General features: G+C 36.1%; 1 protein-coding gene and 1 long non-coding RNA gene across 14 annotated transcripts in view; one reads left to right on the top strand and one right to left on the bottom strand.

Moving 5' to 3' along the window:
• LOC140669777 (uncharacterized) overlaps window positions 1-18,178 on the bottom strand; it is a 128,816-nt gene that overhangs the window by 6,417 nt on the left and 104,221 nt on the right. The gene's annotated exons all lie outside the window — the stretch shown is intronic.
• The window catches only part of LOC140669772 (uncharacterized), a 209,957-nt gene that overhangs the window by 91,870 nt on the left and 99,909 nt on the right, over window positions 1-18,178 (top strand). For all 13 annotated transcript variants that reach the window (XM_072899883.1, XM_072899879.1, XM_072899875.1 and 10 more), the window contains one exon: window positions 201-384. In XM_072899883.1, coding sequence (XP_072755984.1) covers window positions 201-384 — 184 coding nt within the window. The remainder of the gene's footprint in view (window positions 1-200; window positions 385-18,178) is intronic.

Raw genomic sequence — 18,178 nt, 5'->3', positions numbered from 1 at the left:
CCGGCACACCCGGTATATATGCAGAACATTTGTTATTATTACAAATTTAACAAAAAAGAATAATTGAAAAATATTTACAGTATATTTTACAATACAATTCATGTATGTGAAATACAAACAAGTGAATTTGCTGTTGTATCGCTGTCGTTCAGCTTTTCTCCGTATTTTTACACCAACACGATCGTCTTGTTCCGTTTCAGTGTGCAATATAACGTTGGACAGCAGGCAGCTGTTCAGCAAATCGGATCGTGGCTTCGGGCAAATAAAGTCGCCGTATCTTCAAGGGCCCTCGAGGTGTACATACAGATTCGTGCCGGATACTGGACAGCGGGTCGAACTGCAGATATATCGACTGGTGTCCATCGGCCGACATAACGGCACCGCGTAAGTAGCTTTTCGATGACGCCTTTCTTTCGATCCGCTCGTATCGCTTAACGGCACACTTTTTTGCGTCCTTCCATCCCCCTTTATTACCACGCTCGTAAACTTTATGGAAAATTTTCCTTAACACTTATATAGCGTTTGTGTCTTCAGTTATAACCCTTTATATACGCAAACTTACATCGCCTTATGTCGAGCCGGAGTAATTTTGAATGGGTAAAGAAAGACGTATGAAAACATTAAATAGGTGACTTTTTGTTGTTTAGGAGATACTCTTGGGTAATATTGCATTTTTTTTACAGAAAATACAGAAATATATATTAAATATATTAAAGCCAAAGAATTTTATTTGACAAAGATCACTGTGAAAATTCGGAAAAGACATTTAGTTCTCCAATATATATAACAGGTAAAATTTTCTCTCTCTCTCTCTCACACACACACACACACACACACATACAAAAGTAGTTAAAGAACAAACAAGCGCGGGCTGATATGATTGGAAATCGCTCTCGTCGATAGTTGTTTCAATTTGTCATACTTCCGCTCTTACGGAGCCGATAGCTCGATTCTCGAGTTCCTCTCGACTTTTGGAGAGAGGTGAGGAGTCAGAAATGACGCCGGCAGAGCTACAAGAGAGAACTGGGGTGTGGGAAGAAAAATTACTGTTTTCAGAAACCCCACGGCACTTCTCTAACCCCACCACGAGAGTACGAAAGCTCGTCCACTCCGACCACGTTCATGGACAAACTTTGTGGCGGGTGGAAAAGGCCTTCGACAAGCCCTAGAAAAGTTCTTACAATTTTTCGACAAGGTTCTTCACCTCAATTCCTCTCTTCGTCCTGTCGTGTGTCACAACGATAAAGTTGGTAGGACTTACGACGCGCCAAGCATCATATGAACGTCTTATACTAGTGGCTTTTGTTCCCGTTCTCTGAATACGCAAAGTATACAGTCACGGAACGGATGTGTACTTATGATGGCGGTATGAACGAGAAAATATGCGCCCGTGTGCTCTTACTGTTTGCTTTCTTTCTCGAAAGAAACTACATTTCATGTTAAATTTTCAGCCACAATCCACAAAATATCGTCATATATAAAAAGTAAATTTTATCTAGCGATTAAACTTTATAAATCAATTGCGTGATTAAAATTTCTATAAACTTACAATATGGATGCAATCTAATAATTATTTAGTTTATAAAATAAAAAATAAAAATTTTATCAGTAATTTAACATTTTATTTGTGATAATATAAGTATACTTTTGCTGAAGCAATTTGACAAATATTTTCAAACAATTGCCCAGAAATTGATAATTCCTTTGTATTTTTAAAAAATTCGGAATGTACATGGTTAAAAGATTAAACTTATAAATTACACGTGTAAAATGCAAATTACATTTCTCGTATTATACTTTGAAATAAGAAGATATTTCGTAAACGATCTGTGCCGTATAATGTTAAGAGAGTCGCATTTTAAACACGCATAAAAAATGTAAGAGCCCACTTTAAGTCCACTTGTTAGCGAGGAAACAGCCGGTAAGCTGAGGGTGAGAAATATCGTTACTCTTGTCTTGTACGGCCAAGACCATTCGCGTTTCTTCCATTCTCCGGGTGTTACGCTCTGAGAAATTGCAACGATCGAAAAAAACAGCACCACTCACACTAACCGTATCGCGCAAATCCTCCCGTACGGAAAAATATTAGTGTTTGATCGGCTTTATCGTGTGCGCGCGAAAAATTCTGCAAAATTTCAGTATCACAATCTACGGAATTTTGTACATTATTTGCAACGCATTTAAAAATCAGTGAGAGAAATATCACATGAAAATACAAATATAAAGATCGATGAACTAAAAATATTTAAATAATTATTTAATCAAAAATGAACTTTAAAGTTCATTTCTGTTGAAAATAAAATTGAAACGGATCGATAGTGGCGCGGAAAATTTATTCGCGCACTGATTCTATTGAAAATAGAATATACGGGACATATAATCATAGATAACTATGATGTAGATAACACATTTAAATACGAGCTTTCCGCCGCAGAGTTATGTTTGTTAAATTGCGCACAATCTTTCGAGAGGATTCAACGTTTACGAATGAGATTGAAATACCCGGTTTTCGTAGTTTATGCAACGCATGACGCTGAATTAATATCATACAGAACCATAGGACGGAGTTGGTGGAAATATGACAAACGACACATGTTACACGACGCGGTCGTGTAATACGTGTGTAGTTTATGCTCGTTAAGTTATAATTAATGTAACTTTCCAGGCCTCCCTCTATGTACAACACCATAATAGGTGCCTTGTACTGTTCTATGTCACGTTTATAACATCCTTCAAAGAACAAAAGGTTGATCGTTGATTATAGAGAATTACGTTATTACGCACAACAAATGTCCACTGTCAAATTATTACATCTCACGATTTCCTTTCTAATAAAATAACGTGAAAAGATTTGTTTTATTTGATTCTTTTTAAATTAATTATACTACTCAGCTCAAAACTTTTCATTAAATTAAATACCCCTTCTCTCTCTCTCTCTCTCTCTCTCTCTCTCTTTCTCTCTCAGCAGTCACACCGCATTTTACAAGTATTTGTGCTTCGCATAAATTGCATTCCGTTTATATTGTTCCATCCTCTCTGGCAAATTCTCTTTCACGGACGCAAATCGTCTATCTTACCACTGTCCCACACAGGCGGACTTCCCGAGGTCCTTCTCGGGGAGCACTCGTACTCGCTTGATAATGGAACGAGAATTTCGGGGAAAGGAACAAAGCGCGCACCACTCGGGTGTCCCATGTTCAAGTCGAAAACCGGAAGATAGGTGCTCCTAATCCCGAATGCTGAGCCACGATCATCTCGATGTACGCGCACACGTTCCCGATGCGACGCAATTGGGTCGGGTCCTTGGCTGGACATGCACTTCATTCCGCGAATGTCGCTCGAACGACCCACACGATGCGATTCCGGGTCCGACATCGTATTAAGTTGACCGCTATAGTAAACGGTCGAAGGAAAATCGAAAGCACCACCGAATATCATCTCTTCCTTGCAAAGCCACGTATTACAACAATTGCAGTATTTCGCTTGAAAATACTGGTTTGTTAATGAAACTATTATTTTGTAACAAAAAAATTTCGTTAAAAAATATAGTATCTAAAATTATTATTCGTTAAAATTATATTTTGTCTAATGAACTCATTGTCAGATAAACTCAGTAGAGCGAGTACAATATCATAAGTATAATGCTAGAGTATTCGAGACTTGATTTATGCGAAAGACAATACACTTTAAAGTGTAAAGGCAATATTTTAGTCTCAATCAAATTAATCATGTGCAATTAATTAATTTATAAATATTATTGGATTGTATAAATTTCGTCCACTTATCCACTCGTAAACTTCCGTGTGTGTCCTCGAAAATTCATTGAAACGCAGCACTATACATATAGCATGTTTGTCGTTTTCCGAGATTTCAGAAATTAACCAGGAAGAACAGCGTGATTTTTCAATAAAAATCATACTCGTTCAATATGCTGTCTTTATAATTCTCTTATTATTATTAATATAAATATATTTCTATATATCTGACTATTCGGCCATAAAGTTAATTAATTCGCAATAATGAATGTCCGTAGGAAAAAATAATGTTATATGAAGGGAAATTCTCCAATATTAATTTGCGAAATTGAATGATTGAATAATCAAAGGGGATAGAAGGAAGATTAATTTCGATAGATACGGATATATTTATTCAATTCGCGCAGGATTGGGAAGCCGTAGACCACCCGTAAAGTAATAAGCTAGATAATCAGAGCTTATATGTATATATGCGCTCTCATTATTTCCTAGTTTATTACTTTATTACTATATATATATATATATATATATATGAAATATTTCTGTTTTGTAGAAAATTCCACCAATTTATAATCGTGATGAAAAATGAAAAGTTAATTAAAAAGCATCTCATGAATAATATGTTTTGAACGCACGAATCATACCGGACACAAAATAACTCGTTATTCGCATTCGTCCCTTGCGAAAGAAACATTAATCTACAGAATGCTGAAAAATTGCCTTCACTAACGCAGGTATACCTGTACGCACATATACGCACATATGCTACTGTAATTAATTTGTCGCGATATATCGTGCGGGAAGCACCTCCCGCATTACCCATGAGATATTCCGTGAATATTCCCGCAGCTTTGTTGACGGATGTGCATGCGACACAGCTCGGAAGCGTGCATCTCATTCGTTAGACTGTGGAAAGCGTAAAGCTCCATGCTCTTTTTGCATGCAACCTTCTTCGGAACTTTACATTTTACTCTCTTCCGTCTTGTCGGTCCATTCCGTGTACATGCGGTCAAAATGAGGATGTGAGCGAGACAAAATTACGTCCGTCAGCAGAATACTATTAAGTTGAGGAGGTTGACGGAACAGAACAAATCCCGCGAATGATGGATGAGCTTAATTTTGCTATGATTACTGGCGTCTTGGAAATTTGTATGAAAATCGCTCAGGGTCGCTCTTCTTTCATGCGATCCCTTCTCGCGCCTTCGATCGCTCGCCAACATCTTCCTTTTCGTCTCGTCCCTGCATCTCGTTCTTTCTTTCTTTCTTTCTTTCTTCCTCTCGCAACTGTGCTCTTTCACTGCTTTTACATTAATATCCCTTCGTTCTAATTTCGTGTCTCACGATATCTTCCATAAAAATGTACGCACCTTTCAAAAATGAGAAATTACATCGATGCTTAATGACGTAGATTAACAGTTTGGCTAGTATCTTGTTAAAGCGTGACAGCGATTGAAAGATTAGGAAAGAAAAAGCAAAGAGAAAGGAAATCTCTTGCCGGAATATCAAAGCAGGATGTACTATTACGTAAAAGATAAATTTCCAAACCCTGTTATCAAGAAACTAAATTTTTTTAATAACGTTTTTTAATTACTTCAACATATTTAAAATTGAAGAAACTTTTTTATTCCACTTGTTTTACATGCATTATTTTTATTTAGCGTATCTTATAAGCGCTACGGATTTAGTGCTTGCAAAATGAAAGATACTTTAACTGCAGCTTTTATTACTTTTATTATCGTAATTATAATTGGTATATCCGACATTATACAGAGGCTACAGCGAGAATATTCGAGCACCGATAAGAGAACTCTAGCCGGTGCAAAACGTGATACCTTGCAGCTTTTTACCTTGCGCATTAGTTTAAATTTCACATAGTTACATAACACGTTTCAATGATAACTTTTCTTTCCGACTTTCGAAAAGCCATATTTGATCGTTTTAATTTTCCTCGTTGAAAACTTTTGCGCGGAAAATGTTACGAAACTGATTCGTTAAAATGCACATTTTCTCTCTCTCTTTCAAGCTACGATACACGCATATATTTCAAGCGAATATGGATGTGTGTGAGCTCACGCGACAATTTACACACGATTTAAAAGTGTTTGGAGAGCTACTTGTTATGTATTTAGGACAGCTCACGCAAAAAAGACATGCCATATATTGGAATACCGTATAATAATTAAAGTTATATATATTCCGTGCGCTCACACAATGGAAAGTTTACAATATCAAAAGGTTTTTTTTGCAAGAGTTTTACAATACAAATTCCATTCTCCAATCTGCGCAGTTTGTTTCATATATACGCTCTTAAAAAGAGTACACTTCTCGCAAACTGCCAGGTTATATAACGATATTAAACTCTTCGAAATTTCCTTTCGAAAAGTGTACCTCGTTCCGCGAAAGGGGTAGTTTGGAATAGAGCACGGGATATTATACTCGAGGGCTAAGATTTAAGTAGCTTCATAAATTACACTACTTTTACGGTAAGATTGCCTAATCTCCGTACCAAGAGTGGTTTCGGCGCGGTTCTCAAAAAGCGAACTTTGCCCCTCTCTATCCAGAACCCCGGAATTTATATCTCTTGACGTCTCGAACGCAAAGTGACACCGCGCGTTAGACAAAGTAAGTTTCACGTCGTGAAAAAGTATTAAGGCGATTCGTCTAAAGTAAAATCGTTTTAGGGAAACACGGCTCGTCGTGAAATTACGAGAGAGGGATGGATGAACGGGAATAACGACGCGCTTGCTTTATTGTCCTATGAATGTTTCAAACATATAAAAATGTCATCTCTGTTTAATAATTTAATTAAAAAAAAAACACATTAAATTATATATCTTTTTAAAAATTCAATTAAAAGATAATTTGTAATTTTTTGTAAAGTTTTTTTCTTCATGGAAAATAATTTCCTGTATGATTTCACACAAAAATGTACGTTTATATGTACATATATTATCGGTTTCTTGCGTTCACATGCGAGAAGACGATGCCGCGCACGCACGTAAGATTGTCATAACTCACACGTCGTATCACAGCGCTAGCTACGAAGATAACACGATTACATATGTACATCACGTTCACGACTAGAATATCAAACGTTACAATTCCTCCCGAAATTCGACGTTTCGCTTCCCTTCGACGTGCGCTCCTAATGTCGCTTGCTTACCGCGCAAGCTGTAATAATGTATGCCGAGCGCACTTCGTATTATTTGCCCATGCTACGTACACTTATCAAATTAGACACTCGCCTCGTTGATAAATCTAACACGAGCGACGTTCATTACCTAACCTGGATAAATGATACACGCAGGTAAATGCAGCGAATAAGTTTGCACGTTTAATGTGTGCCTTAAGCGAGCTGTCTTATAGCGTATGATTAGAACATTTCGAAATTTAATTTAGTTCTAAGGAAAGGTAAACAAAACCAATATACATAATATTTATAGCGCTTTAAAGTCGTCGACTAGCTTAATTAATAATTATTATTAATAACCGTGATGTAACTCTTAATTTAATGCCTCGAGTAAGTCATTAATTCGCAAAGTGATATTAAAAATTATATCAAACTATTTATGGATATATTGTCTAACATATTAACTCGAATCTATTCGAAATAATTACACGAAATAAAAAATATTTTTATTATTATATATTTAATTTAATTAATATTTAATATTTTTTGTTTTTTAAATTTTTTATTAATTTTCTTAGATCAGTAATATATATATATATATATTGCAAAAAAAGATTAAGAATTATTTACAAACTAAATTTTAGTTTTATACAGAAGAATATTAGTGAAATGCAATTGAACGATTTTTATCAGTCGCCATTTATCTGCGTGCTTCTGGAAATAATGCGGTCGCGTTTACTGCCGGTATGATTTTACGATCGACTGGCGGACGAGACAATGGTCTCGTTATTTATTAGCAAATCTCCACGCATTATATACGCGATCGAATCTGTCTGGATCGCAGCGTGCATGATTGGCTCACAGTTTATGCACGGTTTAGGCGAGCTTTCAATATGAAATCCCGGTGAAATAAATCATTAGCATGCGCGAGCCCGCAACCGGTTATTATGGTTAAATAATCGCGTTACTGTAACCAACGGCGCGCAATGCAATTCTAAAAATCGTATTATCTAATCCCGACCGACTCGACGATACAGAACTAATCATTGTTTCCGTCCGGAAGTCCTTTACCGGCAATTTGATAAAAAGAACGAAACATTTTGTAATTAAGTGAAATAAATGTGTAAGCAACATAAACGCGCACAGTTTCATTATAACAATGTTTCCACAACGACGTTAACAGCATATTTGCATAGACCATGTGGTAAGCACCACGGTATAGTCCTTTCGAATTGAGATCACGAAACGTCGCTTAACACGTCCGTTCCTTTTCCAGCGTTTTTCCTGTGATTCCGTTTGTGCAAGGAGTTCTCACAAGGCAGAACCAATTTTTTGCACCAGGACATTTAGTACTTGCAACATCCAATAATCTGTAATCCTATTGAAGAATGATCAAATTTAGAAGCTTAATGAAAATTGTTAAATCATGTCAGTGACGATGGAATTGAACGATAATTAGCGAGCCTCGGGGAGCTTTTTCTACCGCATAATTGTTTCCGATTCTCGTTTCGAAACGCCGGTTTTAGCGCTCCGTCCCTCTATTCGTTTTTCACCGACTAGCCGGTGCAGGGATGGTCTTGTTTTCAGAAAACTTCAGATCCAATTCGCCAACTTTCCACATTACGACAATGCTCGTTCGAACTCGAGGATGCGTGGAGTAGTCTTTCACCAGTTTCGAGGGTAAATGAAACTGCCGCGAAGAGAAGTAGAAACCAGAGAGGCGACCGAGACTGGACAGAAAAGAGAACGCGAACTGTATTTCTCCCTCCCCCTTCCCGCCTCTCACCTCTCTCTCCCTCTTCCCTAGCTTTACCGCTGATTACACGTTCCGCTACTAAGTAGAATTTGTCTCGCCAGAAATAAATTAGTTAATGGATTGTTTCTGGTTCTCTGATGCATCGAGAAACTGTGCGATAGCGTTTTTTTGTGATTACAAAAAAAAAAAAAAAAAAAAGAAAAGAAAAATCCGTTCTTGTAAAAGACGATATTATCAAAAAGGAATATTATCAAAAACAGTAAGTTTTATAAATATATATTTGCAATTAATTTTAATTAATTTTAATGTAAATAACAATGAAATTTATCAAGAATTTAAATTCATTAATAATTGTATATTCTATGAAAAGATTGAATAATAATAATTCTGCTGGAAAGCTCGAAAAGATCTTTTCAAAAGCAAAGAAATTTTGTCGTTACAAACAATTTATCATTTTTAGCGCTTTTTAAGAAAAAATAAACAATTTTTTAAATTGATTTTGTAATAGAGTTCCATGATGTTTACCTGTTCGCTTACGAACGCTCAAGAACGCGTATTTAATTTGCAAATTGTACATGGATACGTAAAGATCGCTGCAAATCACTATTATCTTAAAGTAATTAATGTAATTTTGTGTGTGTATGAAACATGGAAAATTTATGCGAGAATACGCATTAATTTTCTAAATGCATAACTTTGTACTGTAATTATTCATTATGCAGAAGGTGTAAATTTTTGGAATGCTCGACTTAGCGTTAAAATCATTTGTTACACGGAATTTGCGTCTCATTAGAGGGAAATAAAATTACTCCCAGAGCGAATTTGTTGCATCACCGAAAGTTCACGCGCGATCACGCAAAAATACATACCCGCAGGGTGTATCGGGTCACATCGGAAACCAGAAACGGCAAACTTTTCGCTTATCCGCGCTCGTTTGCACCACCAGCGCGATTTGTTCTCCTACAGATCGCCGTCGGATTAACGGACGCGATCGATGAGACACGTCCGCCGTGAGTTCGGCTGTCGTCCGATTTTTGAGAGCTCGGTGAGGGTGAGGACAGATCTATGCGCTCCACCCCCGGTCTAGTCGGCGCGGCGCACGGTGCCGTGCCCGGAATCGTTTTGATCGTTAGAAATTTGATTTCACGCTCGCCGCATCCATAACATCCTCCCGACGCGAACACGAGCAGCGGCAACGGCAGTAATAGTACATGGAAAATAGGTTTTCGTGTCGAACGTACAGGGTGGAACGCAAAATTTAATTTAGATCATCGAGCAGATAATTTTGAATCAAATGCGTTGGAAAGTGATCTTTTATTTAGCATCTAAACATATAAAATATCTTTGTTTTGTTGTAGTAAAAAATTTTATTCAATTTTGAAAAGATAACAATAATAAGTAAATAGAGCGTCTTTATTATTTTACACAACATACGTAGTATTTAATTTTTTTAAATAATTAAAGTTTTGTAGAAAAAAATAAGTTGGAAACTTCTACCAGAATTTTAACCCTTACTCCGTGTTGTTATTTTTGGCACCTTCTAACTGTACAGGTGGGTCAGCGTATTTTCCACAAGTTTATTAATATGTAAAAGTGTTTGAAAAAATCTGAAAAAATGTGTATATCTTCTTTGAACATTCTAAATAAAGACTTAAATAATAAATTTGAAAAATAATTTACTTAAATATATTATTTTATGATTATTTGTTTTCGAGAAATTGACGTGTTGTTAGAAAAATCACAGACAAAAATGATCCATCAGTACGGAATAAGGATTAATATACTGAATGAATATTGAAATGTAAGCTGTAATCTTTTATTTCTTTTTCTCTGTATATGTAACCACTGAATAAGCGATATCGTAAAATATGATAACTAATTTATATATAAAAAAAACAATAGGATTTTTTTTTAACACCCGATATATCCGCATGTACACACATGCGCCCGTTCCCCCGTACCCTCATTTTCTGTTGCTCCCGCATCTACCTGATGTAACGGGCGTAGTCCCAGCGCGAAATAACTCGCATAAATCACCGATGGTTACACAGATACATTTCGTGCGATTCCACTGGCGGCGATGTTTTAATAAAACCCGACGAGGCCCAATTATTCAACTCGGCGACCTCAGTTTGCATTCTCGGATGATTCGCGTGCATACACGCACTAAAATCTTTTACTTCTATCACACAAAAAAGGGAATAGTCGTTTCACGCTGTTTTGCATTTTATTCAAAAGGGACCATCAGACCGTTTATCACTTTTATTTCTATCGCGTGTAGTTTTGCGATGATATTTTAGGATTTTTCGATAAAAACGATTGGCAAGCAGTGTGACATATAGCCGTCATTCCTTTCACAGTCGACGCGAAAGCCACGGATTATGTTACGCTGTTTGGACACACATAGCCGTTAGACGTTAAAAATTGCATCTCCATCCAAAGTTTACCATTTTTTCTCTATTTTTCTTTGTCCCTTTTCTTCCTCCTTGTTTTCCCGGTAATCTGAAATCACATATAAGCCGGTAATGTCGAGCAGAAAAGACGGAGAAATGATTTCGAGAACAGCGGACTCGCGACGTTGACAAACATCGCGCGCGTACAATTTTCGAATACTGCCACTCGACACGAGGCAAATGTCAAAAACATATGTAAAACTTTGATACAAGCGTGACAGCTTCCGGTCACGAAATCCAGGCGTGGATATCCGAGAATCTAAAATACAAGCGGCGTACATCCTATCGTTATATGAACGAAAAGGGCAAAAGTCATGTCGGTAAAGTGAAAAAAGTTTTCAACGCTTTCTTTCTCTTTGCAGCACATTTCGCTCTTCTTGCTATCCCTCGTTATTCTTTTAAGCTCCGCGTTCAGCGAATCGTTTCCGGGAAGAAGAGAAAATCTTTCTTGTTGATTTATTCGACGAAGGGGTTAAAAGAAAATTATGTGGATCTTAATGTACTCTGGCCAATTGGGTTCTTTTTCTTTATTGATTGATTAAAGCCAAATCTTTGAAAAGTGCAATTTTATCGATAGTATTTTTTTAACCATCTCGAAGAGAGCGCAAAAATAACTTGGACATAATAAGGATAAAATGCGGGAGCGTCGTGAAACTCTTGATTACCGGAGAATAAAAGTACTTCTTTCTTAATAGAATCTAATTGTCGGATATATATTTGCATTTCAGGTTCAGGGCAACTGCTCGTTAAAGTCTATTGCGTAAATACAATTGAAGATGAAATAAATAAGAATCTCAACTAGCCAATTGTTCGTCACGGTTCGGTGAATCGAAACTCGTGATTTAAAAACCGAAGTGATCAACTTAGCAGCGCGTCGACGAACAGTCGCTCGTGACTTCACAATTTCAGCGAAATTACTTCCTTTCTTTTTTTCTCCCTCTCTCTCTCTCTCTCTCTTTTTCTCTCTCTCTCTCTCTCCTCTCTCACTTTTTCTTTTTTTCTTTCTTTTTCTCTGTAATGTCTGTTTCGCTGCTGTTTAAACATCAGACGACCCTTCGTCGTCTGATTAATTTCTCGTAATATCACTTGGTACTGAAATATAACTCACCGTCTGACCTATCATTGAGATGTACTACTAAAAATATATTCTGCAATGTAAAAAGTTAATTTTCAAATATAGAAATAATTTTTAATAATATATATTTAACAATGTTGATAAAAAACAGTTTTAAAGATAGAAAATTTTTTAAAATTATCATAAAACATCTTTATAATGTAAAAATTATATGGCTCAATTATTTTTGTTTTTGTGACTCTTAATTTCTTTTTATTTTATAATGGATTCTTTCTATTTGTCGACACTACCATATTCATCAATCTATCTTCGTTGTCACAGGATGTTGAAAGAAGACGCTTGTGTCGACTTTTAACGTTAGATGGAAAGCATCCAATATTGATTTTTTTTAATATAATATTGAATAATGTTTATTATTAAATATAATTAAATTTAAAATTAATGCGATGAGTGAAAAAATAGACATGATTTTATTACAACAGTCGAGAAAGCACAGACTGTGCCCTTTATCGATTTTTTAGAGAGAGGTCAGTGTACCTTTAAAACTTTATCGGACACTTATACTGCTGTTTCATCGTTTTTCTGGGAAAATCATTCAACAGAGAATAAACTATCGACGTTCCTCACATGTACCAGGTAAAGATAGTGTAAAGCAACTATGTGAAAGTATGGTTTCTGACAATATATAGAACTAGGGTTCAGTAATTTATTCCACTTTCAGCGAAACCAACATTTTCATTCGTACAGTGATTCTATGAATTGTCGAGGATGAATAACTTCCTGCATTTTCGAGGCAAATATGGAGTACGGAAAAATTTGCAAAAAGCATATCTCGGTAAATACTTTTTTTTACGTGAATGTATTTTTATTTTTAAAATTTCGAAAATTAATATAATAAAAATTACCATGAAATAAAATATTTATTAAAAAATAGTATAAAAATAAAGAATAAAGTTCCAACTATTACAAAATAATAAAATTAGAAAAAAATGAGCATTAAAGAGTCTTCGTGAATATACAGCGTGTGAAATAATAATTTCAACAATCGTTAATATAATAAATTAAATTAAAATTTTTATTATATACAGACATCTGGTTGAGATGTGTGTACATTTAACATTCAAATTCTGATGACGATTTACTGAAGAAAGCTCCAAAACATAGAATAAAAATTTTTAATTAATTACTGTTGAAATTATTATTTCACGGTTTATCTGCTCATCGGTTCTTTAGTGCCTATTTTGTCAAACTTTATATTAAAGATAAAGTTTATTTTTTGCAAATAACTTTACTACAAATAATTTAATCTAATTTAATTTACTTTCTTATTTTTGAAAAAATATAATAAAAAGCTAATAATAACTAATTAATACATCGCATCTAATTTTCTTTAAAACTATGATTTTTCCAACTTATATCTCAAATAAGCCAGATTTGTTTCGGGTGACGACAGTAGAGATATTTGATGGCAAAATCAGCTAAAACCAGCTCACGCTGGCAGAAATCAATTGATATTTTTGAATGTACTGCTGAAGAGCTGAGATTAAAGTATTCTCTGTCGTGTAAAGTCAGTTGAAACTGAATCACAGTACGCTTGTGCGTATCACTGTAAACGGATTTATCTTTCAGTTAGCTTTACTATTGTCATCAGTGAATATTTTTCCGTTAAGCCGATTTGTTTTACTTAAAAAACTGTAAAATAAATTGTAAAAACGAACAATTTTTTATCTGAAATAAAATGATAATTAAATTTTTTAATTTATGTATTATTAGAATTATATAACAATAGTTAATAATTATATAACAAATTTTATAACAAGCCAATTCTAAAGATATATCCAACTATCTAAATCTTTCAACTGTCGTAATTTAATCAATTCTATACATTAGAGAAAAATCCATAAATATAATACATAATAAAGTATATATAATTTCTTCAAACTTTTTTGCACGAAATAATGATAATGTGATATCGATTACCATTATTGGAGGTATTACGGCCAGTGTTTGCATACCGAGTACCGACGCTTTTCGTCGGACGCATCATTGTCGGTCGCAGCAGCGCTTTTCACTTTTGTCCTCTTGAAACCGCGTCGGTTTTACATTTAAATTTATAATCCGCTCTTATAGAACAAAGGCTTCGTCCGAATACGCTTGGTAAATTGATTTGCAGTATAACCCCGTTTTTTCGTCGCTCTCAGATGCGGCGAGGGTCTCGCGCCTCGAAAGAGAGTAAGCACGAAAAAGACGTAGGAAGCTGTGCAAGCAGAATGGCGAATAACGCCCGTGGCGGATGGAAATGTAAAATACGAGATGGTCTGGGCGCGGTAAGCGATTTCCAGTTGACTGACTGACATCGGTAAGCTTGGCACTGCCTCTGGGCAACCTTCTCACCATCTAGTCGGGTTTCCTTCGTTCTGTTCTCTCTCTCTCTCTCCCTCTCTCTCTCTCTCTCTCTCTCTCTCTCTCTCTCTCTCTCTCTCTTTCTCTCTTTCTCTATCTCTCTTTTTTTTTCTTTCGAGCTATCCACAAGCAGACAAGTATACAGAACGTGCTGATGTGTACAGACAACGTGTACAAACGTACGGACCAAGGCTAGAGGCTGGAGTCGCTACTCCGTTTTCCACTCGAAGGCTCGACCGCGATTAAGGTACTCTGCGACAAGACGCGCTAAATTGCACGGTATTTCGAAGAGGCGTTGCTGAGAACCCGCTATCCACCATTGGCTTGACAGTGACTTCCACAAGAACGTATCTTTCTTACCAAGTGGCGTATGTGCGTTGTCGTGATTCTTTTGTACACACGTCCTTACGTCGACGCGGTAATCTGTACTAATAATATTACGAATTTTCAAAGATATTTTGTTGCGTATTTTACAACTATAATGTCAAATTTAATGCACTTAATATAATTGCGAATTTTTGTATTTACGTTATTTAAGATATCTGATATACTTCAATTATTATTTATAAATTATTTAAAATTAATATATATATAATTTCACTTCAGTTACGAAAAGAATAGAATGGAGATCAGTAACGGAAAATATAAATAACACGATTATTTATTTCGATATTAATTTATTACTGATTAAATAAAATTTCCATTAATTGCTTCAATCTATACGTTTATATTTACATTTGCATTTACAGCATTTATTAGAAACGAAATTACGTTACATCACTGTGGCCGTGATCGTGACTTCGAAGTTTCCGTGCAACGCGTGAGGTCTGTCTGTTTCGCATTACACTGCCAAGCACGGTCCACGAGTTTCCGTTTTATACCCCGGTGAACCCCGGCGCGATTATAAGGGACTCTCCGGGAGACAGGGCCGTCCTAAATTGCACTCGAGTGTTTCGCAACTCCCCTCGACACTAGGATGATATTCCCTCCCGATGTAGTTCGCAAAACCCTGCGCGCTCCGAGAAATCTCACTGCTCCTGTATAATTCAACGAGACACTACTTCCGTATACGCGTCCGTAAGATAATTCCTATTAACGTGAAGAAAGATGAGGGGCCGACAATTTCCGTATCGCGTGTTCCGCGTTCGTGATTCATCGAAGGAGCGTGCACTATCATCGCCAGACATTCTTGCTTGAGAATAAATAATATTAAGTACAATACAGTTATGTACGACATAAAGACTAATATTATATGATCATTAATTTATCATATATTATATTGATTTAATATCTAATGTTTCTTTAAAAATAATCTTTTTTATTTGCTCTTTGTTCTTATGATTAATGTCACCGACGGTTGTATTAAAACTAATCTTCTATTTCCATATAAAAAGAATTTTACATCGGCAAAAAGAAAAACTCGTATATATGAACGGTAATAGTAGGATCACAATCCAGAAAACCAGGACAGTCGAGTGCCGACTCTCGAGAAACCGTTTCGATCTTTCGGTTACAGGCTCGATTCATCGTGCAAACAAAAGAGAGAGGGAGAGAGAGAGAGAGAGAGAGAGAAGTTGCTCTGCTGCATGAGAGAAAATCGCGCGAAATAAAAGCATCCAATTTCCTGCGAATCGTTCGTCGGATCTCTTGGCGGACTTTCTCCTCTTGCCGCGACGTCCGACCAGTGATGCGAGAAGAAAGGGCGCGAAGGGTCGGTTTCTGCTTTTCACGGTCGGACACGAGACGCCAAATGCAGTCGGCGAAACGTGAAACGCTAAGGGGGCGCGAACCGATGAGGAAGGGGTGTTAGGATAACTCGCCTTCTCGCTGAACGAACAACGCGATGTCGAAGAGCAGTGAAGTCTTTATTCTATGACATCCAAGCTGGCATTTCAATTATTTATATCATGCTGCCGGTAACAATGAAATCTCCGCTTTCTCATTTCTTTTGTCTCCAACTTTTCATAATAGTTCTCGTTATTTGTTTCTATTTTCTTTAGATATTCCCGATTTACGTTGAGGAAACTCACGTACAATAGATTCAAAAACGCTCTACAGGTCTTATCTGTAGAATTATGATTGATTCACATTGAAAATTTCGACATTTCGATAATGAAGACGATCATTATGAATAATAACTATGTCCTTCTTTAAACTCTTTTCTATGCTTCTAAGACAATTTGCTCGTACAATATCGACAAGCTGAATAATATATATTCGAAATAATAAAGACAGCACCTGCGGGAATTAAATGCAAGTTGCAAATTCTCTGGATTACTGTTGCAACGTTCCCTTATTTGCATCATATAATTGACAATACCGTTATTTGCCGGATATTCTACATTCCTTTATTATCTCTTCTCGTCGGTTTATTCCACTTCTAACCTTACACCTTTTACAATCGTAACAATCATCCTTTATATCTCGACAATATAAACTTCAAGTTCCCTTGTGTCTCTCACTTTCTCTCTTTCTCTTTCTACGTTACATATCTAATGTCTGAGGAGACAAGATTCTTATCGAATCGCGTAACGGGTACGTATCTCTGGTGCGATTTAAACTTTCGAGTGAGTGAAGTAAAAAAAGCTAAAGGACTCACATAAGAAGTCGCATTAAGAATGAATATCTTTCTTCCACGAACAAGAGAAAGACAAACTCAAAGTAACAACGCCTATGTTCTCGAGCCACATGGCGTTTCAATTATTTACGATGTCTTGTTGATTCTATCCTACACTCGCCACTCATGCTTTTCATTGTTCTCTCTACCCTATGCTACTTACGGATTCTTTTTCTCTTTTTTTTTTTTTTATTCGCAATATTATGTATAACGTCACAATTAAACGCTTTCTCGACTTTTGTATCGGATAGACGTTTTAACGTAAAAAATATTAGTGTACTCTTGTGCAGAATCAAAATTATTTAATCATAACTATGTAAAGGTTAGATAATTATTTTTAATAATGTATCACATATATTACAATATTTTACAAATATGCATAATAATATATGGTGGAATTACATATTTCCATCGAAACACGAAAAATAGCTACTGAAAAACAAAAGTTACAGTTTGAAAAATTCTTATCCGAAAAGTTATTATTCTCTTCGAAGAGAAGATATTACAAGCAACCCAAGTTCGCATTCTCTGCGGGATGTTAACGGCGTCGTAACTCGGTTCGGAAGTTTTATCCGGTCGGATTATAGGGAGATGTATGTCCCGCTGGGCACCAATAGAGATCGAAGAGGATTGCGCGACGATTGGATCCGCGACCCATCGAAACCCGCAAGCAATTAATTCATAAGCGTACGGTCGACACAATGGTGAACTATCCACAGCACATATCCGTCTCTTCACGCAACAATGGTAGGCTAGCATCCGCATGTTGCACGAATTGTATCAAGATTTGAATAAGCCAGCACAGGGATAAAGGACTGATACCCAAGAGACCAAAGATATTACCGCGGAGGATGTGCGTCTCCGCGTTTGTCTCATTGATATGTTAATTAATGTTATTGATGTTAAGCAAAACTGTCTGAAGCCTTCAATATGAATATCTATTAATCCTATTGAATCAGCTACAGGATCGAAATGACATGATGAGCTTA

The sequence above is a fragment of the Anoplolepis gracilipes genome, chromosome 9 (assembly GCF_047496725.1).
Source record: "Anoplolepis gracilipes chromosome 9, ASM4749672v1, whole genome shotgun sequence".
Lineage (NCBI taxonomy): Eukaryota > Metazoa > Arthropoda > Insecta > Hymenoptera > Formicidae > Anoplolepis > Anoplolepis gracilipes.
The sequence above is the reverse complement of the archived record's forward strand: the minus strand, read 5'-3'. Positions and strand labels throughout refer to the sequence as shown.